Source organism: Peromyscus maniculatus, chromosome 18, assembly GCF_049852395.1.
Source record: "Peromyscus maniculatus bairdii isolate BWxNUB_F1_BW_parent chromosome 18, HU_Pman_BW_mat_3.1, whole genome shotgun sequence".
NCBI lineage: Eukaryota > Metazoa > Chordata > Mammalia > Rodentia > Cricetidae > Peromyscus > Peromyscus maniculatus.
Genome location: NC_134869.1, coordinates 24268244 through 24295861, shown reverse-complemented (window position 1 = coordinate 24295861; position 27618 = coordinate 24268244). Strand labels below are relative to the sequence as shown.

Here is a 27618-nt window from a genome sequence, read left to right as displayed (position 1 = left end):
GCACTCGGGAGGCAGAGCCAGGCAGATCTCTGTGAGTTCAAGGCCAGCCTGGTCTATAGAGCGAGAACCAGGACAGGCACCGAAGCTACACAGAGAAACCCTGTCTCCAAAAACCAAAAAGAAAATTGCTTCCTATAGTAGAGATGGCCACAATGCTGGAAGAAAATAACACACCAGAATTCAGCCAGGGACATCTATCTTAGATTCTCAAATCTTAGATGCTCACATGACTGTAACTCCCATGGGATTGGAGCAACAGCAGCGTGTCTCTATGAGGGAAGAGCAGAGAAGTCATATGCAACTTCTCCTCCACACATTACACCCCTAATCCTGCGGTTACCACTTCCTACATGTCCTCTGAATATCCTCTTCTTCCTACCTCAGTGCTGCTTGCCTTCAGGAACTTAAATCCTTAGCACCCTTCACCTAGATTAGTGCAAAAGCCTCTTAGTAGTTTCCCTGCTCTAATCCTTTATTCCTCCCCCCTCACCCCCCCCCCACCCCCCCACCCCCCCGCCACCTACACACTGTGCTTTTATCACTTGTTGAAAAGGTAATGGCCAGCACATAAATCCCAGTGTAAACGTATTCCTGGCTCTCGCAACATAAAATACAACGCCCTAAGCGCACTGGCAGGATATCCTGCTACTGAGCTGAACTTTGTACCCGGAGCGGTCAGGGTGCTTCAAACACACCTGTGCCTCTGCATCTGTGCTCTCAGGAAGAGCGTTGCCCATCTGCAGACCCCCCCCCCCCCCCGACCCAACCACACTGCCCCCGATCTGCTACAAGGATTTGAATCACTGCAGTGTTCCTGACTTTTAAGAACTAAACTCGTTTCTTGCCTATTGACCCATAAGTGTTCTGAGGATAGGAATGACCTTTCTCATCTCTGTGAGACCATCAGTTATACATATGTTAGGTACACAGCAGGAGTTCAATGACTCCCTACTGAATTCCACTGGGAAGAATCAATACTTTAAAGCTTCCTAGACTTAGTCTGGATTGCCCAGCCAGTGGCCCATGTGACTTTATCATTAATTTCTATCACCAGGCATAGAATAATACATATGTAATAATTGATATTAGTAGTAAACATCCAGGAGACAGTCCTTGAGGACGACGTCAGTCAGTTTTCAAGGGGAACTCTTGTGAAAAGAAATCAGGAGACAAGAAAGGAAAGACGTGGGATCTCCAGTGACCAGGAAGCCAGTCAGTCAGTCAGTCAATATCATTAAAATAGTCCCTGAACTTCAGTCTGCACCCCACCTAGCAGTCTGTGCGACTACGCGGGTATCATTCTGGGCCTCCTCTGAGCTGGGCGAGCTGGGCTGCCCTGCCCTGGGCCCCACGCACAGGAAGCTCAGCAGACAGCAAGGCAATAGAGTTCATGTGCTGTTTACTGGGCCGCGGCCTCGCTGCCCTCTTCTTTTGAATCCCGTCTGATTTTGTGGCTTATTCCGTCCAGCACGTAAGACACTGTGCAGGTGAGGGCCTGGTCCTTCAGACTGTAAAAGCTTTGGATTTACAATCCTGGAGCTCAGCTGTCACGCTGTGGGAAAGCCTAGGCTATTCTGCTGGATGAGAAGGCTCACCAAGGCCCCGGACTTGTGACTGAGGCACACACCGGCAGCTCAGCCACCAGCTCATGAGGCTGTGTGGTAACCTCAGCCAACACCAAACTGGAAGAAAAACATCCCAGCCACCCACAACATGAAGAGAAGAGGTAGTTTTCGAATTAAGCTACTCAGTATGGGGGATTTTAAGCAGTGATGAGTAACTTGAGTTAAGTTACTCAGTATGGGGGATTTTAAGCAGTGATGAATAACTAATCACTGACATATAAATTCCCCATTGCCCTGGCCCCACTGCGATAGTATTTAGAAATAGAAACCAGCATACAGAAATACAATCACCATGTAGGTTTCTACACCAAGCTAATGGTTCAGTGCGATTTTAGTGCCCTCACCCCTTGAATGCTTTGTTTCTCAAATCAGTAATAGAAAACAAGCTGCAACTCCTTCAACAATGGACGAGTCCTAAATGTCCAAAGCTTCCTCCTGAACCCCAAACTCGCCGCTTTCACCTCCGAGTTTCCCTACAGTCCATGCACATTTTCATGTCAATTCTCTTTAAGAGCTTTTATTTCTGTCAGCACCGTATTCGGATTTTTCAGAACAGAATTCCCCTTGGGTGGTGGCAGAACACAGTACCTAGGGGCAGGAATCACTCCTAAGTGCCTGAGCCCATTTAGTGTACAGACTGGAAATCAGGTCCTGCCACCATAGCGTCGAGGGAAATGCTGGCGGTCCATCCTCCTCTACGCACAGAGGGAAATTACAGTACATCCACGAGTCATTCCAAAAGGACTCTAGGAAGAGGAGGGGTAGATACACGATACAAGGAAGGCTGGCTGTTGGCGGGTATGGCGGGGAAATGGTGCGATTCCTTTTTTACGGGTGTTCGAAATTTTATCTACTTAAAATTGAAAACTTAAAAAATTATCCTAACGCTAAAGCCTTTTACAATCGACCTGGTATCAGCTCATGTCTCAACAGTGTCTCACAGATCTGTAATCATGTGACTTCAGCAAATGCAATGATATATATATATATATACACACACACATTGGCTTTTATATACATACACACACACACACACACACACACACACACACACACACACACACACACACACACACACACACATTGGCTTTTCCAGACAGGGTTTCTCTGTGTAGCCCTGGCTGTCCTGGTCTTCGATCTGTAGACCAGGCTGGCCTCATATTCTGAGATCTGCCTGTCTCTGCCTCCTGAGTGCTGGGATTAAAGGCGTGTGGCACCACTGCCAAGCAATGATTTACATTTTTGTCAGAAAGTTTTTAAACAAGAAAATTCTAGAGCTCCAAAATTAATGATAACAATTAAAGGATAGTCTAAGCACAGGGGTGCTGACAAGGTTCCGAGGGCCCCTAAAAACCCATGAATGGGTACAAAGAGGCTAATAAATTAATCTTCTGATATATGCCATTGTGTTTCTTTCAGATTTAAAGAGATTGCAAGCCGTCTCCCTCCCCAAAAAAAATCAGACATATTGTATGGATCTCCAGGTAAGAAATGGTTTTTCAAAAGGACCACCTAATTTTGAGTTGAATGAAATAGCTCAAGTTTAAAACCAGGGCAGTATTTCCGTGACCCCAATGAGCACAGGCCATTAATGAGCTGAGGCATCCCCAGGAAGCAGATTAGGAGCAGCCAGGCCTCAGGAGCCTCTCACGGTCCCAATCGGAAGCGTATCGAGTGTTTGCTTCTCCTTACCTATCAGGAACCCAGAGTCTAACAGTTCTGTCTCGTGAAGCCGACGCCAGTAAGTTTCCCTGGGGAGAAAACTGTACGCTGGTCACGACATCCTTGTGGCCGACATATCTGTAAGCTCTAGTGTGTGGCTTCAAACTCCATAGCATGAGAAAGGTGTCCCAAGAAGCAGTGGCTGTCAGGAAAGGGAAGAAAAAACCAGCCAGGGTTAAGACAGGGTCACATGCGTGCACCATCAATAACAGCCTGTGAGTGACAGAGAAGTTGGAGGTTGCAGGGCTGACCTGGCACTGGCAAAAGTATTTTATTATTTAAAACTATTCTTATTTTATTACGAAATATTCAGACTTGGTATGCTCTCTAGCAGGGGAGCTAGGCCCAAGATTCAAGGAGAATGCAGGAACTACTTGCTATAAAAAAGAAGCGGGCTGTAGAAGAGGCTACTATAGGCTGAGTCATTCTGTCTGCCCGGGTGCCTGGAAGTTACTTTAACCCCAGTGTTGGGGTAATCAATCTCTTCAGAGGGACAGGTGAGAGCTACTTTCAAAAACTATGTGGCAGTGAGTTCATACAGAGGTCACAACAGCATAAATAGCACTAATACACTCTCTGCCTAATCCTACCTGTTAATATTGTCTGTATGTCCTTGGTGCTTCGCTTTGTACACGAACACGTCTGTATGTAGAAACATTTTCCTGAACCAGGTGAAATGCACTGTATAAATCACACCATCTTTATTGCTAAACACTTCCATGTGCTTTCCCTAGGAATATGGTTATTCTCTCACATACCCACAGTGCAGGTAAGCTTGAGAAATTAATCACCCACCCACCAAAGGTATGCTAACCTCATCAACTCATCCAGAAATGCTTTTAAAGCCGGGTGAGATGAGCTTAAAAATCTGTTTCTGCTCTGTAAGTTTATGACATGTCATGATTAATAAAAAGAACTGCACGTCAGGCATTAGCTTAAAAATCTTTAAGTGAAGGAAAAATGAATGTGATCAACGGTGGAAATCAATTCCTTGACAAAGAAGGAACTAGTAACCCTTAGGAAAGGTGGATTTAACTCATGCCCACAGAACAAGTTCTATTACACACACATCCCAGAAGAGCTCCAACAACAGGAATCAGGTCACTGGGAATCACTATGTCTCTAGAGAATGGGAAGGGAAAACAGCAACTCTGTAAACGAAGTACAGTGAGCATCACTGACAGGCAGAAACGGGGCCCAGCTTTACAAAGTTATGGCAGTCTCTCCTAAGTTCTTATGCGCTGGCTCCACGCTTACAGGCCGGTGAGTTTCTAGGTTTCAAGCCATAATTTTGTTCAATGTCTTTCCTTTAAAAAAAAAAAAAAGAGGAGACAGGGAAGAGTGCAAGAAGCTGATGCTCTGCTACAGTTCATCCAAACCCTTATAAGATCTGTTTTGGGGTCTGTTTACTGGGGATCAGTGTTGAAAACAGATAAGACAACTGGTTACACATGCACTACACGTAGGATCCTATTTTTGTCCTGTGTCTTATGCTACAAACACGATGTACAGCAGCAAGAAAGATGTAACCCATCCCCTCTAAGAAAGGTCACATACGGTGGTGAACCATCCTTAGCACCATCACACATGTCAGGAGCATCTTAACATGTATGCCATTTACTCATGCTCGACACCGTGATGAGGGGGGTCTCTTCTGGGGAAGGTGGATGACATCATCTCGCTAAGACAGCAGGAAGAGCCGCTCCATCTTAGCCAAAAGGCCTGAGAGCAACTTCTGTTGTCATTTTTAGAAGGGTTTTATTTTATAACCCAGACTGGCCTCAAACACGCCATCTTCCTGCCTCGGCTTTCAAGGGATTGGGAATACAGGCATGCTCCGCTGTGCCCAGCAGAAGGACACCCATGTGCAAAGCCTGAGACTATCCTAGGAAGACAGAGGACAGGCAAGAAGGCAAGTGGTGTCCCGGGGCACAGACTTAGGTCAAGGAGGCATGGGGAGAGGCAGAGTTTACTCCAAGGGCAGTAGAAAGTCACTCAGTTTTGAAGAGAGGTTATTCCATGGTCTGGGTGGGAAAACGGTCACTGTCACTGGAGAAGAGAATTTTTTTTTTCAAGTGAGTAAATTCTGTATGTGCTATGGATTAAAATGTCATTAAACATTAAGCTTTTAGAGAATATAGAATAGCTTTATGAGCTTGAGGTAAGCCAAGTCTGTTTGAACAAGACACATAAACTGCTAATTATAAAGAATGATATCTGGTGTTATAGTAAAATGAAAACATTTTCCTTCCTTGAAAAAAATCACTGTAAGCGGAGTGTGGTAGCACATGCCTTTAATCACAGTGCTTGGAGGAAGAAGCAGGCAGGTCTCTGTGAGTTCGAGGCCAGTCTGGCCTACAAAGTGGGTTTCAGGCCAGGGCTGCATAATGAGACCAGTGTCTCAAAAAATGAAATGAAACAAAAAAACCCATAAAGAAAGAAAGAAAAAAGAAAACCACTTTGCTGAGCATGGTGGAACACGTCTACAATTCCTGATCTCCGGAGACAGAAGGAGAAAGAACATGTCTGAGTTAGAGGCCAGCCTGGACTACAGTAAATTCCAGCCAGACTGATCTACATGGGAATATCCTATCTCAGTGAGCATGCGCATGTGCATATGCATACACACACACACACACACACACACACACACACACACACACACACACTGCTAACCAATGCTAACCAAGTGAAAAACTACACTGGGAGAAGACTGTATGTATGCATGTATGAATGAATACTCCATAGTTAACAAAGTGTGCTTAGAATCTTCAAGAATCATATAAATAAGAAAATAGGCAAAGCTTAAACAGATGTCTCTTTATAAACCACAAGCCAGTAAATAAGAAAAAGTGCTCAATTCTGTTAGTCATCTGGAAACCACAGTGTCACCACACCCTCCTCCAAATGTTTACAATGAAAGAGACTGAATCTCGGGGGGCATGGACTGACCAGGACTCTTCCATCATGCTGGTTGGTATCATCACTTTGGAAAGTGTCTGACTGTATATATCTGAAGTGGAACACACACTTCTCATTTGAGTCAGCAGCTACACTCCAACCTATATAACCAAACAGAACTCGGACATTTCACAGAAGGTGTGTCAGCATCTGTAGCAGCACTGTTCAAAATACCGTACGCTACTGTAGTGGGGGGCTGTCTGTGCCAGGCCCGGAAGTACTGCCCCTAGTGAGGCAGCAGGTAGCTGCTAGATACTGGCCCCTTGGGCGTGGCCTTAAGACCCAGGATGCACACACATGCCCTCCTCTCTCCTCGCTACCTTGTGGTCTTGGATGCTGGTGCTGTGGATCAAGGCAGAGCTCTCTTGAGAACCGTGTTAGACCACGCCCCACCCCTCCAGAATTCTGCAAACAACTCCTTTATTCTTGTGAGTTAACCCCCCCCCCCCGCATGAATTCCTTTGACCATCAAATAGACTCCGCGGAATTATCCCATTATCTGGCGCCCAACGTGGGGCATGAACCCATGACCCTGAGATTGAGTCTCATGCTCTACTGACTGAGCTAGCCATGTTGTAGTCCTCCTGCCTGATTGGAGCAAGTGAATTGTGAACTTATGAGAACATCATACAGAGGACAGGAGCTTTTAAAAGAGAACACGGCAAAATCTGCTTAAATGAGACATTAGAATTACCACCATAAAGAGAATGACTTAAATGACACCATAAGGAACTTCAGCCAGGCCCATGCGGTTGAGGCTCGGTCACCCCTTCGTGGTATTATTAGGAGGTGGTAGACTGTAAGGGGGGCGGCTAGTGGGAGGAGTGAGGTTATGGGGAAAGACCTTGGAAGGGTATTAGGACACCAGGCCTTTCTGTCTGGTCCCAGTCACCAAGAGGGGAGCAGCTTCCTCTATCACGTGCTTCTGCTGTGACACACTTCCTTACCATAGACCCAAAAGTGACAGAAGTAACTTGGCTGCCAACTGAAACCTCCAACTGGAAGCCTTGAATTGCTAATCTTAAGTATTTGCCATACTATTTCGAGCTGACTAAGGGCTTACTGGTGGTGGCGCATCTTGCTCTGGGGTTGATTTAACAAGCATATCACACAGGAAACAGAGGGAGGAAGCAGAAGGAAGAAATCAACTCCAGTATTACAATAATGCACTTTGGAGGGGATGGTGATCTTACTCGGTCTGAGGCTGTGGGAATTGGAGGGGAAGAAACTGTGGGGTCTGTTGATGGATTTGATGAAGAAAAGCAGAAGGGTGCTGACTGCCAGGCACCCAGGAAAATCCAAAGGTCATTTAATGAGATGGGAAAGACAGGGACAGAAGGAGCTCTAGAGCAGTGCTTCTCAACCTTGCTGATGCTGAGACCCTTTAACACAGTTCCTCATGTTGTGGGGACCCCCCCCCCCAACCAGAAACTTACTTTCATTGCTTCCTCATAACTGTAACTTTGCTACCGTTAAAAATCATAAGGTAAATATTTTGGACACAGAGGATTGCCAAAGGGGTCTCGACCCACAGGTTGAGAACCACTGGTCTAGAGGCAGGATAAGGTGAAAATCAAGAATCTGTTCAGAGATGTAATAAGACCTGTGTGAACATCAGGTAGGGAGTATATGCCTTCCTGGAGCCCAGAGAGATGTTTAACTTCAGTATGATGGCTAAAAGACTAAGCTGTGGAATCAGAATTAAGTGAGGTCTACCAATTATATATAACACACCAGAAATAGAGATGCCCCAGTTACAGGTGTGGCTTGGTATACTTCATGTTTTCTCTTACATTTCAGGAAAACAAAACAGAAAAACTACTAATGTATTATTTTTATTATTTTTAAATGGGGCTGGAGAGATGCTTCAGCCATCTCTGGCTGCTCTTCTAGAGGACCTGGGTTTAATTCCCAGCACATGGCAGCTCACAACTGCCTGCATCTCCAGCTTCAGAGAATCTGATGCCTTCACGCATACATTCCTGCAGGCAAAACACCACTGCACATAAAATAAAAATAATAAAAAATAAAAAAAAAAGCAACCAAGCAAGCACAACAGGGCATGGTGGCACACGCCTTTTCTCCAGCACCCGGGAGGCAGAGGTAGGCAGATCTCTGTGAATTCGAGGCCAGCCTGCTCTACATAGCAAGTTCCAGGTCAGCCAGGGCTGTTACACAGAGAAATCTTGTCTTCAAAAAGCAAAAAAGAACAACAACAACAACAAAGTAAAAATATTCATACTAATATGTAAACCAGCATTGGATCTGTCACCCACATTCCCTTCCTCCTTTGTTATTTTTCTTTTTCTTCTTCTTTCTCTTCTTTTTCTTCCTTTCCTTTCTTTCTCCCCCTCTCCCCGCCCCTCTCTTTTTTTTTGAGGCAGGGTCTCAGGTAGCCCAAACTGGACACAAACTTGCTATGAGCCAATGATGACCTTGAGTTCCAGATCCTCCTGCATCCCTGCTGCTCTAAAGTATTGAGATTACGGATGTGTGGCTGTAGAATTTGCTTTCACACATTTCTATGGAACCACACCCTCTGTAAACATTACCACATCACTTAAAATGTCAACACTTACGGTATTCATCATTCTACTGCTCTATTTTATGATAAAATCCCAAAGGGAGGATGTTAAGAAAAATATTAGCTAGTAAATCTATCAATGAGCATATAATATATGTGTGAGTATATATTATATATGTTATACATATTCACATATCTATAAAATACACGATCAAAATGGCAATCCATTGTCTGAGGACATCCTTGTTAGGCCATACAAAAACAAAGTCTGTTGTCATGGTTCAGTTTCTCTGTGGCTGCGATCTAAAACACTAACCAAAACCACCTTAGGGGAGGAAGGGTTTATTTCTTCTCACAACTCCCAGGTCCCAGCCCATTACTGAGGGATGACAGGAGGAGCTCAAGCAGGACCCTGGAGGCCGAAGCTGAAGCAGAGACCGTGGAGGGATGATGCTGACTGGCTGCTCAGCCTGATTTCTTACTGTGCCCAGGACCGCCTGCCCAGGAGCGGCACTGACCGCTCATCCTCCATATCCATCCACAATCATCAAGAAAATGCCCCACAGATATGCCAACCTGATGGAGGCATGCTTCAACTGAGGTTCTCTCTTGCCAGGCGACTCTGGTTTGTGCCCAGTTGACAAAAAACAGGCACACTCTGCTGTCCCCCAGCTCTGCGCTGTCCCTGGAGGTGAGCTCACAGAACACTAACTGCAAGTACTTTTTCTTCTTCGCACTGACTGGAGGGTCAGCACGCACTTTTGGTGTCTGTCACTTTAAGGAACAGTGTCTTTCTATAGTCAACCTAAGTTCTCTTCACCACCAATGTGACAAAAACTTGCCTGCAGTTACTTACAGGTTCATCTGTCAGAGCACAGTTTTCTAGAGCTGGGTGTGGTGACGTACATCTTTAAATACGTGGGGGCGGAGGCAGGGGGTCATGAATTCAAGGCCAGCCAGAGCTACACCATGAGATCCTGTCTCAGAAAGCCGAAACTGAAACAAAACAAAATACTATTTTCTAAAACTAAATGACATTTGCTTCAGATTTGGGGGTTTTAAACATGACCTCACGTCTCCTTTCAGTGGGTAATATCAGTACCTGTTCCAGAACTCGAATACTATGAAAGGGTACCTAGCGGACTTCCTTCTACTGCTTGGCCCCGGGGTGGGGTTCCTCTCCTGCAGCATGACCACTGGGAATCCTACGGGCTCACAGACATTGGGCTGTCCATTCCCACGCATTCTGTATGTGAGGGGACAGCAGGCATCTCCTCTTCTGCACCCTGCCTCTCCCTTCCCCTTCTACTCAGTGTATGCTGGAGCTTGTGTTTTGTTAACACACACAACTATCTTACCCCGTGTTCCCTTTTCTGGTCTTGGCACACTTTGATTTTCATAATTCCAAGCCTATAGAAAAATTAGAAGACAGTACAAGAGACCCCCCTCCCCCATACCTTCTTCCTACTGGAGATTTTATCATATCTACATGTAGTCTGCTGACCCTATCATTTTTTTTTTTTTTTTTTTTTTTTTTTTGGTTTTTTCGAGACAGGGTTTCTCTGTGTAGCTTTGCGCCTTTCCTGGAACTTGGTAGCCCAGGCTGGCCTCGAACTCACAGAGATCCGCCTGGCTCTGCCTCCCGAGTGCTGGGATTAAAGGCGTGCGCCACCACCGCCCGGTCGACCCTATCATTTTTCTCTCTCTATAGAAATACCTTTAAATGTTTTTTTTTTTCTTAATCATTTGTAATGAAGCAAGAACTTAAAGTCACTTGACGTAACACGAATCTTAAAAGGTCTTATTAATAAAAAAAAAAAATCCCAGAGCCAGATATTGGGGTGAAAGCTGAAAGATCAGAGAAACAGAACAAGCCACAGCTAACCTCACTTTACCAACTCCTCGGCCTCCAGGGCGAGACTTCCTGTTTACTCACGCCTATATACCTTTCTGTGCCCTGCCATCTTCCTTTCTTCCTAGTCCTGGGATTAAAGGTGTCTGCCACCACTGCCTGGCTCTGTTTCCAGTGTAGCCTTGAACTCACAGAGATCCAGAGATCTCTGTCTCCCGAGTGATAGGATTAAGGGTGTGTGCCACCACTGTCTTGCCTCTATGTCTAATCTAGTGGCTGGCTCTGTCCTCTGATCCCCAGATAAGTTTATCAGGGTACACAGTATATTGGGGATACACAATATATCATCACAGCATACTACTAAGTGCTTTGTCCCTACGGAAACTCATGTCGCAGTTTGGTCCCAAGGTGACAGTGTTCACAGGTGGCGGGGCTTTGAGAAGGAGTCCTGTGGATCCTACCCTCTGAATGGAGTCTCCTGCTCTGTCCGTGTGTTTCTTGGCCTTCAACCAAAGCTTTAGGACCAGACCCCATAGACAGACACGCTTCTGAGGCGGTGCTGAAAAACGTCTCAAGAACCCAGCCTCTCCAGTCCATCTGTGGAACAGCTTGGCCATGGGACATCCTGGTTTTGTTCTACTTCTCTGCTATCCTCTAGGGAGAGTGTGGCTAGGAAGAAGGCAAGATGTAGGGTTCACTGTGTGTGCTGCTCATCCTACAAAGGCCAGGGTTGGCACTCTGGCTCAGTGCCTGAAAAAGGTACATTGCGTATTGAATTTTGTTTTATGGTTATTTTCAGATTCCAGTTACTGTTATAACTGAAGGGGGAAATCTATATACCATCCTATTGTGTAAGCTATCTTTCAAATTATTTAATGAAACTACCCTATTTAGGTTGATTGTAATCTTGTTGCTTTTTTATACGATGCTGCCATGTAAATGGCATGACTATCATATAAACATTATCATTCTGATAAGTCTGTAGAACAATTACTGCTGGGTCTAAGTCAGAGGACAAATACTAGAATCTGCTAAAAAGGTCCACATCTATATTTATCTTTAAAAACATTTGTGTGTCACTGGGCAGCAGTGGTGCATGCCTTTAATCCTAGCACTTGGGAGGCAGAGCCAGGTGGATCTCTGTGAGTTCGAGGCCAGCCTGGTCTATATAGCGAGATCTAGGACAGGTACCAAAACTACACAGAGAAACCCTGTCTCAAAAAAAAAAACCCAAACAAACAAACAAACAAAAATAACATTTGTGTGTATGTGTGTGTGTGTACGATATATGCGTGAACATGTGTCACAGTAAATGTATGGAGGTCAGAGAACAACGTTGTGGAGTCAGTTAGCTCCTTCTACCTTTATGTGGGTCATGGGACTCAAACTCGGGTTGCCAAGCTTACAGGAGAAGCACCTTGGCTTGCCAAGTCATCTCGCCAGCCCCACATCCGTTTTTAGACATTTGAATTACATGTTCTCTCAGGTCTTTTCATTGTATACCAAGAGGAGCCTGGGAATTCAGATCACCTTCCTATCTGAAGCCTTGACTTTTGCAGTTCCTGGGGAAGTCCTATGCCCTCTGCGCCTGTCTACTACCAGTTTGCAGGTCCACACTCCCTACCTGCTCCTGCATTTCGAGCGTCACCGTGGCCTTTGGGCCACAAAAGAAAGCAATGGACTGCCTTCCTTAGGGAAGAATAAACAAGGAAATCTGGAGAAATGAGTGATAAGGCATTCTCTAGCAATCGTTAAAAAAATAAGATGTAATCCTTAAGTATACACATTTATAAACCCAAATGGAAGAGGCTTGCGCAATAAACTCACAGTATTTTAACTGGAACTACGAAATCTAAACAGCTTAATAGTCTCAGAATCTGTTTTTACTATCCAAGCACTGAACCACAGTTTAGTAAGTGATGGCCCTAGTTTAAATTTTCTCTGCCCTGGATGAGGAAAAAAAAAATCTTGTGTTTAAAGGAACCGTGGGTGCTTTAAAAAATAAAGTTCCACTAAAGATAACCTGGGTGCCTTAAAAATTAGCTTCCACTAAAGATAATGGGGGGGGGCAAGCATGGGAGAAAGGGGAGTATGAATGTATGTGTCCCACCACGCTCCATGCTGGCCTTCCTCCAGGTATGACCGGAAGTTACGCCTTAAATCTCTAAGTTCATCAGTTATGATGTAAACTTACATTTTCATAGTGCTTTGCACATCCCTTAGCTAAAAGCCCTGTACTATGCCTGATCGTCTTCCCAAATGTGCTGGGTGGGCCCGAGAAGCACGGCTACATGATCTCTCTTAGAGGCAGAAACCTCAACCACTTCAATCTTGAGCTGACTGCTTGGGGACACCAAGTCCTCTGAAATCCTTTAAAACCTCCATCCTTTGTCTTCACAGTTCACCCTCTTCGGGTCATGGCTGCCTCTCCGACTCCTGGCATAATTAGTTTACTCAGGAGTACTGCCTCGGGCTGGTGAGTTGGCATGGTTGGGAAAGTGTGCTTACCTTGCAAACAGGACAGCCTAAGTTCAACCCCCAGGAGCCATCTAAAAAACCAGGCATAATGACATACGTACGCCTGTAATCCCTGGGCTGGGGACGGCTATTAGCCAGCCAGGCCAATCAATAAGCCAGCCAGGCAAATCGATAAACTTCAGGTTCAGTGAAAGAGCCTTGTCAAAACAATAAAGGTGGAAAAAGATTGAGAAAAAGATGCCTGACATCAACCTCTGGTCCCCTACAAACACGCGCACACATGCACCAACACACAACGAACTAGGAAGTACATACACCACACACACACACAATGCACATCACGTGGACAAAGCCATGCAAGGGACAAGTGGAACCTGAAGAATGATACCTGAGGCTGGCCTCTGGTGTGCATACGCATGCCCCCTCCCACCGAATAGTATCTGACCTACACAACAGGTCAGGTGGAGTGGGAGGGGGCGGGGCTGTGCCGATGTTAAAACAGGACAGATCTCTAAGTGAGGCGTCCAAGTGGGTAATCGGGCAAAGAAATCACATGCACGTAGGCAAAATGTAATTTTAAAAAACATTTTCCCCCTTTTATTGAAAATAGAATCTTGGCTACTAGGTACACCTTTAATTCCAGCACTCGGCAGGCAGAGGCAGACAGATCTGTGTGAGTTCAAGGCCAGCCTGGTCTACAAAGCGCGTTCCAGGACAGCTAGGACTATTACACAGAGAAACCTTGTCTCAAGAAAAAGAAAGAAAGAAAGAAAGAAAGAAAGAAAGAAAGAAAGAAGGAAGGAAGGAAGGAAGGAAGGAAGGAAGGAAGGAAGGAAGGAAGGAAGGAAGGAAGGAAGGAAGGAAGGAAGGAAGGAAGGAAGGAAGGAAGGAGGAAAATAGAATCTTGGCTGGGTACACATTTAATTCTAGCACTTGGCAGGCAGAGGCAGGCAGATCTCTGTCAAGGCCAGCCTGGTCTCCAGAGAAGAGCTCCAGGACAGCCAGGGCTACACAGAGAAACCCCCGTCTTGAAAAACCAAAATAAATAAATAAATGAGGAAAATACTCTTTTCTCATACGATATACCCTGATTAGTTTCCCCTCTTGTTGTTCCTTCCAGTTCTTCCCTCCTCATCACCCTCTGGATCCAAATCCCTTTAAGTACATTCGTAAAATCACTGCCAGTGTGTTGAGGCGGGTGGCTAACAATTGCCTGCCGCTTGCTGTGCAGAGAAGGTGTGTGTGGAATGGGTGATCTTGGGTTTATAGGGTGGGGTGTGTATCTAGGAATTGCCACTGGCTCAAATACTATCTCGGACATTCCAGACTGATTGGATTTTTGCCTGCAGCATGTAAAGGGACGAATACAAGAATGGTGTGTTGTAAGCTGCACGGTGAGATGCGTTTGTGAGGGGCTTCGGTGAAGAACATGGGCAGGCAAAGGAGTCTCGAGCTGAAGCTGCTGAGAAAGCCACGGGACGGAAAACCTCCTGTCAGGTTTAGAACACGGATTTAGGAGGCAGACGATCAGGGTCTGCTACTGACAAGGTCCGGCGTGTGACCACAGATGGAGCTGCTGGAGAGGCGTGGAGACATCTGAAAAGGCCCCCTTTCTCACTCTCCGTCACCGCCTGTTCGCCCTGCTGACTCCTCCTTCAGCATTTTACTCCACCACAGACCTGGCCTTCTGTTATCCTAGACTTGGCATTCGCCAGTCTTTCCGATCCTTTGCCTATCTCTTTGGATCTGAAGCTCAGAGCTGGGATGGGCTCAGGCACAGGCCATTTGCTCATTCTTCAGCTTCTTCCCTGTGACCAGATCCCTTCCTGTGACCTTGAATGTCCTTTATCTCTTACACGCCCTAACGTCTCCTAGCAAAGCCTCACTCTAGCTTGAGGATCACCGCCCTCACGTGCACCAATGCTTTTCTGATGGAACTTCTATAACAGCTCTTGAGGACTTCTTTACAATACTATCTGGTTTATTTTGCTTCCACACAGTAGCCATGATGATAAGGTCAAAGCATAAATCAGATCCTAAGCCCGTAGCCTGGGTCCCTGAATACGCTTCTGTTTCCTGTGGCAGCCGTAACAAATCGCCGTCAACTTAGAAAGTTAAGACAACACAGGTTTATTGTCACAGGTCTGGAGGCCAGAGGTCAAGGTGCCGCCAGAAAAACAGTCCCTCCAGAGGCCCTGGGAGTTCCATTCCCTTTCCCTCACTGCCGTCTGCCATCTGGGCCTCTGGCTTCCTATGGCCGCCCCTTATCTGTTTTCTACTGGTTTGTTTGGTTTGGGGGATTGGGTCTCTCTATGTAGCCCAGGCTAATCTAAACTCTCAATAATCCTGCCTCGGCTTTGCTAATAATGCTCGGGCTTCCAGGCGTGTGCCACCACGCCTGGCTGACTGCTGTGTGCTTTCCATTTGAGCCTGTGTCTCCCTCTGTATCCCGGGCCAGCCTCACTCACACGGTAGTCCTTCCAGTCCGCCTTTCCAGGGCTGCAGGTCAGGCTTGGGCTACTGTGTGTTTTTCTTCTAAGGGCGTTTGTCACAGAACTTACCACTCAGATGACCTCACCTCAAGATCATAAATTATGATTGTAAAAATCTTTTTGCCCAAATAAAGACACATCATAGGTTCCAGGGACTAAAAATTGAGGCAAATCTTCTCTAGGCCCACCAGCCGCCATTTGCCTGGCTATACAGTCCAAGTCCCACCTAAGTTCTGGTTGCCCATCCTCAAGCTCACCTCTCCCTGTCTCCCTGAGTCCCAGACTCTACCCTTATGGTGTTTTCCTGCTTCTCTAAGACAAGGTCATTCCCACCCTTGGCCTTTTCCTACCCGGCTCCTTCTCTGCTGTCTGCCTAGCTGACTGACTCTTCAGGGCTTCCGTTAAATATTCTGCGCACAGTTATTCCTTTACCTCTTATTCCATTTCAAGTGTCACCCCCAAACACTCGGTTGCTTTTCCTCAGCTCTGACTGCTCCTTTGTTCTCTCAAGGCAGAGTTACTTAGTTACACAGGATCTGTGGGTTTCCTTGTGCCTATTTGTCTTTCTCACTGGACTATGAACCTTTATATCGGTTTAGGAAACGCATCAGCTTTGTTCCCGTGCATGTATATTTAGAGCGCATGATAGCATGAACTAAAGGAATATTAAGTCAACAGTCCCTCCCTTCCCTCTTTTGAACGGGGTAGAGAACTGCAAATAAAAGGGCTTAGGACACGGAGCAGACAGCACAGAACACCTCTTACCTACTGAAGATTTACTGGGCCCCACCTAGCCGGGGAAAGCCATAAAACAGAGCAAACGGAAAAAAGCATATCTGATTATTATTAGCAAATTATAATGGCCATCCATTCTGCCATGGGCACAGCTGGATGAGGAAGGTATTCATCCCCCATTTTGTACTCTCCACCCCTGGCCAAAGGAGAGCCTGTAGTTTCTCAGAATTGCTAGGAGAAACTGATAAAGACTAACTTTCACCTTCCACCTAATACTGAACTGGAGGATTAATGTAAGTATTATGAAAAATCTCTTCCTTGGGATGCCTGGAGTTTCCGAGCCTCTCTTCTTCTCCACAAGGAATTTTTCAATTGAAATATAATTCGAAAACCACAAACCCCACCCTTTGTTACAGGATTCAGTGTTTCTCACCAAGTGGTATCACGGTCACCCATTCCAGAATAGTCTCATCACATTACCCTTCCCTCCATGAACAACCATTCTCTACTCCTCCCCCTCCAGAGCCCTGGTAACCATGAATATACTGCACATAGTTGTCCAGTTGTTTTTACATTCATAAAACTGAAACACAAAGGTACCATATGATTTACAAAGAGTTGCTGAAAGAGCAAGCACCTGCATTTATAGAAACTTTTTGTATGTAAAAGCAAAAAGAGCCGGGGGTGGGGGTGGAGGGTGGGGTAGCGCATGCCTTTAATTCCAGCCCTCAGAGAAGTCAGAGGCAGGTGTCTCTATGAGTTCAAAGCCAGCCTGGTCTACACAGTATGTTCCAGGACAGCCAGGACTGTTACAGAGAAACCCTGTCTTGAAAAACAAAAAAACAAAACAAAGAAAAAATGCTTAATGTATCTAGTACGTGCCCTTTAATGTGGCCAATACATCAGCTCACCGGAAAGAGCCAAGGCAGGAGGATCAGAAGTTCAAGGTCATCCTTGGCTACATAGCAAGTCCTAGGAGAGTCTGGGATTCATGGGACCCTGTCTCAAAAGGAAAAAAAAAAAAATCACCCATGCTTCTGGTGGAAAGGAACAGCACTTATGGACAGGGAAAAGTGTGAGGCTGCAGTTTAGGGTACAAGCTTTTTCTTTTCGGCTCAAGATTTTAAAAGGAGGAGTGTCCATGTGTCCAGGGAACCGCTTGCATCCTTGTACAGTAGACAGGATGTGTCCCAGGGAGCCTTATCTTTTCCAGTTTGTTCATATGCAGTTAATGCATAATAGTGCTAACACCACTTCTGAATCCTTTCTGGTTAACCCATCTTACATAGTCAAGCAGGAAACCTGACTTTCTCAATACCCAATCTGAACTTTCAAGTAAGGAAAAGAATCATGTTTATGTAACTATCACACTGCCATCATGAATGTGTACATAGGAATATTAATTCTATGGACTAAAATCAGTTGCAGGATCCATTTACAAAAATAATTAGGCATACATTTTATTGCATGTCTTAACGTTACAAATAACACCAACAAAAAGAGTCACTGCTCAAAATACATAAATCAGAACCTCAGCTTTGTGCTCATTGAAAACTATTATTAAAATAGCAATTCAAAAAGACAAGTCAAATCTAAATTTTACTCATTAAAACCAAGACACTAAAACAACTAAGAGTATACAACCTAAACTTTTGCCTAGAATATTTTAATCTGCTACCATCAACAACGTACACAAAAGAGCCTACTATTGGCTGAGTAAACACATTTTCCCTTACAAACGAAATATTTAAAGTTATAGAAAGCCTTCTAATGACCCTCATATTATCATTTTTTAATAAGAAAACAACCGCTAAGCTGCTTATGCAGATAATCTATTCACAGGACTGGTGAGTTAAGGACAAAATGGAAACTCCTTGCCTATCAAATACTTTCATAACATTTAATTTAAGCATGTAAATTCGCTTAAAAGATCAACCCCCAACTATCTACAGCAAAATAGAGAACTTGGGCAGGTAACAATAAATTGGAAATAAGAAGTGAAAGAATATTTTGCATGTTTCATTATGGTGTACTTTTGTAAATGAAATTGGAACACGCCCACATATAAAAACACAACTCTAGTTTCCTTTGTTATGAATTATGGATATAAATAAGCCACCAGCCTAGAAAGTCATAACCACCAATATAGAGAAAAAAGAAAACACACAGAATTAAACACTCTAGTCTTAAAGGCTTTTCCCTTTTTTGATAGGGGTATCAAGGTACTAAATAAAAGTAATTTCAATAGTCACTTCCGGATTACATCCATTTTCATTCTCTCATATGATAGGGGGCCGACAAGAACAAAAAGACAAAAAGAAAAATTCTGCAAAAAAGTTAAAAAAAAAAATTGTTCTCAAGAGGACATGGACAAGGCCAGAGTGCATTTAGGAGAACTTCCTTCTGAATGGATACTTTTATATATTTTCCTTTAATAAAACCCAGGGTCAGGCACTGCCCACAGGATGTAGACAGATTTTCCACAAACTTTAAGGTTGCCGGGTAACTTATAGAACAGCAGTAACAGATTTTCATTCCAAGAGTCAATGAGAACGAAACAGCCACACGTACACATGAGCTTTAATGTTTTGAAATGGTCACCCGAAACAAGTTACTTAAATTCAGGGTTTACAAAGTTCCCTCTCTCCATCCAAGCTGTCAAGTGAACAGTGAAAACAATTTTCTTGTGAATTCCTGAGGACTGGTTCTCTGCGGAGCAATACATTTTTCATACCACAGTCAAGAAGCTGAGACTCACTCCCAAATTTACCCTGTGATTTCTGAATAAAATGTTAGCAGGGAAGCAGTAAGTGCCTTAAAATGTATTTACTTCTGAAATAATTTAGTTTGGGAAATATTTATATTCTTAGTCAAAGAATTACTTTGAAAGTTTAAAACTTTTAAAGGACACAATCAGTTCAACAACTGTCAAAATAAAATGACTATACAACTGACTATAACAACATCCACAGAGAGACACACCACTTCAGGTGAGTTCAGCTCCCGGAAGTTTAAAACTGGCTTCTCTGTCTTTAACACTGAACATTCCTCAGCTGCTCAGCACTACCTATGTTCAAAGTAAGGACACAAAAGTGTTCCTTAGAAGTCACAGTGGGTGCGCAGGGGACAGGAGGATGTACAACTGATCTTTCAGATTGAAAGGGAGCCTCAAGAACCAATCCATGAGGAAACTGAGGCCCAAGCAAGATAAAGGACTCAGGTCAGTTGTTCACCCACTGTGAGAACTGCCAGGCTGCCAGATGTTGGCAATGAGCTTGAAGGCAGCCATCACCAACTACCAGGACAGTCTTTCCCCCCCTCACAGTCTTAAGATACATCGTCCCAATTTCCAGGTGGGCAAGAACTCATGGGGAGCTGAACACTCTTTGCAGAACTGGACCCACTTTCAGATTCACACATTTCAGTAAACACACTGGGGGTTAGCTTCAGAGGGCTCAATGGTGTTTACTTGAAATGATCAGGCATTAACAAAGGGAGGCGCAGTATTCTGAGTCCTGTTCTAGTACATTCAAACCTTAAGGAAGTGCAATCAGAAAATGCCCTATACTCACAAACAAGTTCACGGAGAGGACAGCTGACAGAGTCAGAGTGATGTGAGGTATTGATATGTAGGTCAGTTCAGTCCAATAGCTCACGTGTACAAAGAACGGAATGTCAATGTCTCACCATTTCATTTCGGCCTGAGTCAAGGTTTCTGAGCAGACTTGCATTCCAAACTTGCATGCAGACTAATACCCTCTGCCAATGAAACATATATCGACACCAGGCCTTTTCCTCAAGATCAAATTCGCCCAACTTCTACTTGATCAAAGACAAATTAGTTTTTAAAAACCTCAAATTTAATGTGCTGCCTAAAAGAAATTCAAATCCTACAAAATCAAAATAGTAACAGCTCTAGTTACACATTCACAAGTTTTGATTAAAAAAAAAAGAAAGACATGCAGTGAATTTACCAATCAGCATGATCATACCCCATTTTGCTTGGACTTTTACATTCTTTAGTATTAAGTCTTGAACTTAAGTGTGTATTTCGTGGTGCTGTGGATCAGACACAGGGTCTTGCCTACGCTGCTGGGCTACACCCACAGCCCACAGTTAAGGGTTTTGTGCATCTCAATTCACAGCAGCTTCTTTAAAGAGAAGAAGGGGACCACATGGACAGAGCTTTTAAATAAAACAACCTGCGAAGAAAGAAGGCACTTTGAGATACTGAGCCGTGGTGCTCCGTGCATCAGTTTCAGAGTGATATCCCCAGAAGAACTGTGGCTTTCCAGTGTTCTCTCGGCCAGCTGCTGGGTGACTTCTGGGAAAAATGCAATCACTGGGCACTTTGACTTTCCAGAAGCTACTGTCAGCTCCCCAAAAGAAGATGCCGTCCTGCTCATCTATCTCTCAAAACTCCAGAGCTGATTTTTATCAAGGGCATTACATGTTTTCATCTGTACACTGGGCCGGCCTTCAGCTGTCCGGAAAGCACTAAGACACAGTCCTGTGTGAGGGTGAAAAATAGTTCCGTCTTCTTTAAAATGCCAGATGATGCTTACTGGAGTGGGGAGACCATCTTTGGGACAGTTCTGCATCCCTACATGATTCTTTTGTTCAGGGACCTCCGCACATAATTCGGTCACAGAATTAAATCTGATTTCCTTGTTGGAAGTGTACTCAAAGAATTGATTGCCTCCTTGACCGTGGCAGCCAAACAAGGAAAGGTTAGCCCCTGTGGGGTTATTATCAGGCGCATTATAATCTAAGCACTCGGAAGAGATGCCCATACTGCGAATAGCTCCGTGCCAGCCAGGTCTATCCTCAGGGACGTGCAAGTTAGAAAACACGTTTTTCAAATACCAGTCGAAGCTCTTGCATTTCAACCGCTCCCTCAGTAGCTTTCTTTCAGAAATATCACCGTAGGCCTCTTTCCGAGCTGGAGGGTTGCGGTTATAGAAGTGTTCTTTGTATTCATCCATCCAGACTTCGGCTGCCCTGGCAGTGTTCTGTAGGAAATTGGGGCGCGCATATGGCGCCCGCTTGGGGAACACATGGCCCACGTGAGAACATGGGTGGATCTCCAGCTTGCCACCACACTGCCAAACCCTGAAAGACAGCTCAAGGTTTTCACCTCCCCATACCTCCATCCCGGTGTCGTATGTTCCCAGGTACTGAAAATACTTCTTGCTGACAGCAAACAGTCCCCCCGCCATGGTGGGTGACCGGATGGGGTCAATTCTTGATGTCCGCCTGTCCCTTTCATGTTTGGGGACAGAATGCCACTGGAAAGTTAAACGCCAGTCAAACCCACCAATCATGGGCTCCCCAGTCTGCATGTAGAATTCGAAAGTATTCCAATCGATTGTATCAATAACAGGGCATACAATTGCCGTTTCATCCGTACTAATCCTTTCTAAAAGGGGTTCCAACCAACCAGTGTTACACTCACAGTGGCAGTCCAGGAACGTGAGGACATCCCCGGTAGCGAAAGTGGCCCCAATGAGGCGGGCTCGGACCAGGCCCTCTCTCTTATTGGTTCTAATCAAGCGAACTCTCTCGAGATTGCTGATGTAAGTTTCAAGTTGTCCCTTCAAATAAACTCTGTCACTCAAGTCATCGACCAAGATGATCTCCTTCAAAAGCACCGCAGGAGAAGTTTCTAAAACACTGTGAATGGTTCGAAGCAGAGTGGACCAGGCTTCATTATAGAAGGCGATGACGACGGAGGTGGTGGGAAGCGACCTGTAGTGGAACTTCTTGGCTTTACACTCAGGCATTCTTTTATCCTCTATGTGGCGGTGCAGGGAGATCTTGTCACTGACGTAGATATTGATGGCATACCTCTCAATGAGTTCTTCTTGCTGCTTCAGTTCACCCTGGCTGAGCTGGAGTTTGCTTGCTCTCCCCCATTCCCCAAGAGCATGGGAATCCGCAGGGGGCTTTAAATAAAGAGGCTGAGACAAATCCTCTTCCCTGGTCTCAAGGTCTGAGAGCCGCCTTGGCCCCAGCTCCCTGGCCTGGCCCGCTCCTGGGGAGGCATACAAAGTGGAGACTGAGAGCTCCACCAGGATGTAAGCCAGGGTTAAAAGCGCCAGCAGCAGGCAGCTCTTGCCTGCCCAGGTCCACCTCACGGCCATCCGGATCCTCGCGGGTCGCGCGTAGACGCGGCCAGCCCAGCCAGCACGCTGGGGAAGCGCTGCGGAGCCTGCAGCTGGAGTTCCCGGCTCAGGTAGGGGCGAACTTCCACCCAGGTCCCTCCTTTCATGTAGGCGCTCGGCTCCGTCCCGGACACCCGGAGTTTCCCAGGGGGTCACTTGAGACGCCCCCCACTCGCTCCTCGGCCTCCTCCGGGGCGGCTCAACTGCTCGATCCCCACTTCCTCCTGCTCGCCTCAGAACTTTTCACAAACTCTCCGGCCAATACTCCACCCTCCCCGGGCCGATCGCAAACCCCTCCCCTTTCCCACTCACTCCTCCTGGTGGTTAGTTCACGAAAGTTGCCTGTGTCAGGCCCAGACCGGCGGCGTCGGGACTGAGCAGAGGGACCTAGAGTGGCCCGGTGCGCCCCATCGCGCCTGGCTCCCTCGGACAGGGACGAAGGAGAAGGAAAGACAGGTTTTTCTTTCAACCAAGCGAGCTTTGGATACCGTCACAAAAAGAAAAGAACTAAACAAGGCAAAAAACAACAACGACAACAAAACCGAGAACAACAAAAACTTACCAAGTTGTTTGCAGTTGGGGCTGAAGCCCACGGAGGTGATCGCGGCTTTGTGACCTTTAAAATAACGTTCCAGAATCGGGTCCTCCTAGGACGGAAAGTTGTCAAGTCTGAAAGCAGGTGCGGAATTCGGAACTCGCGGGGATCAGAGGTCAACGCTGCTTGTCACTCCCCGTCCCCCGGCCCCCTCGCCTGCCTGCCTCCCCGAGACCGGAGAGGACCTCCGGCTGGCTCATCGGTGGGCAGCGAGGGAGGCGCGGGCATCACCTCCGGGGTGACAGGCTCGGGGACGGCCCCTGCCACCCCTTTTCCAACCGGAGGAGCCCCGAGCCGCCCCCCTCCATCCCCCACAACCCCAGGCTCGCAGCCGGGGGATGCCGCCGACTCCCGCGCCCTTTAAACCTCCCAAGTGATTCTGACGCAGGCGTGGCGCGGAGGCCGGCCGGGGAGGGCCGGGGGGGGGGGTCCGAGAGCCGGGATCCCCGGGATCCCCGGGATCCCCGGAGCAGAGCTCACCGCCCCGCCGGGGGGGACCACGGCAAAGGCTCCAAGCGAACGTTCGTTCGGCAGAGCTCCCGGGCCGGGGCTGCCCACACCCGGCGTGGTGCCCCCTCCCTGGCCCCGCCGCCAAGAGATCGGCTCAGCCAGCGGCGGGGACCTTACCGGGGCGGAGGCCATGCGGGGAGCGGGCAGCTCCGGGGACCGGCGGGAGCCAGGGAGGGGCGGGGACGAGGCGGGGTCGGGGGGGACCGTACGGCGCCCGGAACCGTCCGCCCCGAGCGCCGGCGCCTCCCGGTCACTACAACAACGGCGGGCCAATCAAAGCCCGCGCTCCAGGCGTGGCCAGACGAGCCCCGAGACGCCGCCCGCCCGCCCGCCCGCCCGCGCTTGCAGACGGGAGCGCGCCGCGGGGGCTCCAGCGCTCGCACACAGCCGAGCCCGCGTGCATCCGAGGTGGCGGACCCCCCCGGGGGTTGCTGCCGGGGAGCGGGGAGTAAACCTGGGGAGAAACGGGATCCCCCGGGGTGTGTGTGGGGGGGGGGGGGCAGGCGGAGGCGAGCCTGTGATCGATGCGATCAGAGTTCTATTGCACCTTAAAGAGACCGCGCCCAAAGCGCTCCAGCTGATCCCGCGACACCGGGAGAGGGAACTTTGATGTGCAGGCAAGCTCGTTACGTGTAACCGTGAGTTCCGAGGAGCTTAAGTTCCTGGCGGAAGACTTGGGTTTTGTTTAGTGACGGTTTTTGCACGTGGTGTAGGTACAAACGCTGGCAGCACAGGATGGATGAACGTTGTATTTGAATGGTCACCCCGTTATTGGCGGTATGTTCTGTTCTCATCTGCGTGTTTGCTTGCATATGCTTTGTGAAACTCACACATATTTTGAAGTCGTCAGAAGGCTCGGAGACAGATGCTTTCAAGTTACTAGACCACATAGTTACTATAACGGTTTCCGCTCTAGGCTTTCTTAGACATAGTATCACTTGTGCTTGGGCAGCAGGAGGTTGGTAAAGCTACAAAATGCCGATGGGCAATTTATAAAAGAGAGGCCACATCTAGATGGTTCTTCAAAGCCCTTGACGCCAAACGATAACAAACCCTGCCCTGAAGTGTAAAGGACTCATCTGAAAATTATATACGAAACAAAAATTCTTGGCAACAAAATGTCATGATAACTGGTAAGAAACATGTTCCATGTAAATTAAAGATGTCTTAATTACAGGTTCTCCAACTGGCTGTATTGTGATTACATTTAGTCTTAAACACTATGTAGCAATTAAGTAGGTCGAGAATGACTGCAATACAATATTAGTTTGACATACTTGTGGGTGGTTGTTAAATGTCTTTTGTATGTTTGACCCCAAGGGCTAAAAAAAAAAGATGGGTGGGGGGACACCGATCTTTTCCCTGCCCTCAAGAACTTGCCATTCTTGGGCTGGGCTGTAGCTCAGTTGGAGAGTGCTTGCCTAGCAAGAACTAAACCCTTGTGTCTCTTGCATCTACGCCCCCAGCACCCACACCAACCCACCCAGGCATTGGTGAGTTAGAGGCAGGAGGATCAGAAGTCCAGGGTCATCCTTGGCTACATTGTGAGTTTTGTGCCAACCTGGGATACATCGACTCTGTTAACCAATACTAAAAGCAAACAACAACAAGGAGGCCCCAGTTTTCTAACTCCAGGAGTCTCATATTTTAGTATTTTAATGCTGGTTGAGGGGAGGAGATCTGTTGCCAGAGATGCTGATCCAGCATTTATGGGGCAGGACCTAAAGCCCTACCTATATAACAAACTCCTTGGGTGATTGCCATGGGAGTCTTGACTGTGTACATGAAAAATGTTGCTCTAATAGAGGAGTTTCGCTGTGATGGAAGGCAGTGGTGCAGTTCATCTGGCTAACAGGCATAAGAACATGGATTTGATCCACAACACTTAAACACTCAGAATCAGTCCCTACCCTACCCCATGTGTGTAACAGAGGGGAAGGAGGGAGGGAGAGAGAGAGAGGGAGAAAGTTAAGATAAGAATTGTATGAGAACTGGAACTGGCAACCTGTTACTTTGCCATTCTATGGCTCACCTTTTTAAAATGTTTAATGTTGGATGCTGATGAAAATGTAGAAATGGTACATAGCATTGTGAAAAATCGTGTGGAAATTACTCAGAGATTAAACAATTTACTTATGATCCAGCAAAGCATGGACCAAACATCTATATTCACCAGCATTAATAGCAGAATTATACAAAGTAGCCTCAAACTAGAAACAACTAAGTATCCAACAGATTAATAGGTAAATATTTATACATAAAAGGAATATTACGTGGCCATAAAAACAAATGAAATTTGATGCATGCTTCTAGATGTAAGCAAGTGAATAAGCCAGACATAAATAAAATCATGTTGTATGATTAAATTTGCATTAGATAGCAGAATAAGCAGATGCTTATTTCGGGTATATTTGATTACAGTGAAATAATGTCAGAGACAGGAGAAATTAAGCCTTCAGGAACTCACATAGCTATGTCTAATTTGGGGCACATCAGATTAAAAGGAAGAAGATTGGAGAGATTAACTCAAAAGAAAAGAGGATACAAGTATAAAATTTGTTCTGATCGTCTAATGTTTTTGAAATCTTCAATTTATCCCAAATGATTGTTTTTTTTTAAAAGATAAACAAGAAAGCCAGGAGGCAAAGCAGGTTCTGAAAGCAGATGTATCACTTATAACCATCCCTATATCTGTGGTGGGTATTCCACAGCTACTTGTTGAGTTCCCTTATTATCAGTCATCTATTGCCATAATAGGCAACTGTAACTGTCAGAGGCAGACAAAAGTGAACTGTTATTTAGTTCATTAAAAGACAAGACATGCTCTAAATAAATAAAAGAGAAAAGCCCTAGGGTATAGCCTGCTACAGTTACTTTACTAAATGTTCATGCTGTCAAATTGCCTTCTAAGCATTTATGCTTATACCAATAAGCCTGGGCTACTCTCAACATTGGTTAGATGCTGTGGAATAATCCTCTTGTACACTGTTAAGATTTGTCACTCGAATTGTTTTAATAAAACGCCGATTGGCCAGTAGCCAGCCAGGCAGTCTAAGTGGGACAACCAAACTAAGGATGATGGGAAGGAGAAGGGTGGAGTCAGGAGTCACCAGCTAGCTGCACAGGGAGCAGGAGATGAATGTGTCATGCTAATAAAAGTACCGTCATATGGCAAAGCATAAATAGAAATATGGGTTAACTTAAAATGTAAGAGCTAGTTAGTAAAAAGCCTGGCCAAGTATTTGTAACTAATATAAGCTTCTGGGTCGGTTATTTTGGACCGGGTGGTCAGGACAGGAAACGTCCATTTACAGTTAGAGAAACTGCTTTTTGCAGTTGACAGCAGTCAACACAGAGACCCATAGCTGGTCAAAGTGCTGAGAATTAGAATCTATGAGTGCTTATTCCTAAACAGGAAGGGCCCCATCCCAAGCCCAAGCATTCAGGAACATTGCAAAAGAGGAGCCAGAGGATAAGAATGAGGAGTACTTTGACATGCAGTCTTCTGGCCACGACAAGGCTATTGCACATGCATTGCAGCTGCGGTTACTTTTGCAGAATCAAGCTGGTCCGAATTCTAGCATGGGTGTTGGTGGTGCTCTGTAGATCCCCCGCCCCCAAACTGAGGAGCTATAGGCAATTGGTAGATAAAAGGGAAGATCATTCTTCTTTGAGCATGTCGCCACTAGTTGGATTCCCATCTTCCAGTCAATGGCCCCACACCCATGCACATATGGCAGCTCCCACTGGACTTGGTGGATTATTAATAAAGATGTGAAGTTGGGAGAAGGACCTATTGGGATGGTTGGAGGGGGAGAATGGGAGGTAGGTATGTTCCGTAGTATACATGTATGATTTTCCTACAGAGTAAAAATGTAATAATATTATTGTCTCGCCAGGCGGCGGTGGCACACGCCTTTAAGCCCAGCACTTGGGAGGCAGAGCCAGGCAGATCTCTGT

At 46.1% G+C, this 27618-nt stretch overlaps 2 protein-coding genes and 1 long non-coding RNA gene across 7 annotated transcripts in view; 1 reads left to right on the top strand and 2 right to left on the bottom strand.

Annotated features, from left to right (window-relative positions):
- Poc1b (POC1 centriolar protein B) overlaps positions 1–24472 on the bottom strand; it is a 105208-nt gene extending 80736 nt beyond the window's left edge. The window contains exons 1-3 of one of the 5 annotated variants that reach the window (XM_076554681.1): positions 24206–24472; positions 23116–23200; positions 3318–3489 (exon numbers count right to left, since the gene is read on the bottom strand). In XM_076554681.1, the coding sequence (XP_076410796.1) occupies positions 3318–3463 (146 nt within the window). In that variant the 5' untranslated portion in view covers positions 3464–3489; positions 23116–23200; positions 24206–24472. Of the gene's footprint in view, positions 1–3317; positions 3490–23115; positions 23201–23775; positions 23985–24205 lie in introns of those variants that run through there. The other 4 variants (XM_076554682.1, XM_042263450.2, XM_076554679.1 and 1 more) reach the window with 4 other exon arrangements.
- Positions 18948–22833, bottom strand: Galnt4 (polypeptide N-acetylgalactosaminyltransferase 4). Its single transcript, XM_006979581.4, has one exon. It carries the CDS (start codon positions 22530–22532, stop codon positions 20796–20798), a length of 1737 nt encoding a protein of 578 aa, XP_006979643.1. The 5' UTR covers positions 22533–22833; the 3' UTR covers positions 18948–20795.
- Positions 24296–27180, top strand: LOC143269439 (uncharacterized). The gene is made up of 3 exons (XR_013045860.1): positions 24296–24435; positions 26281–26354; positions 27074–27180. It is a non-coding gene; the product is annotated as an uncharacterized LOC143269439 (long non-coding RNA).
- The last annotated feature ends 438 nt before the right edge of the window (positions 27181–27618 follow it).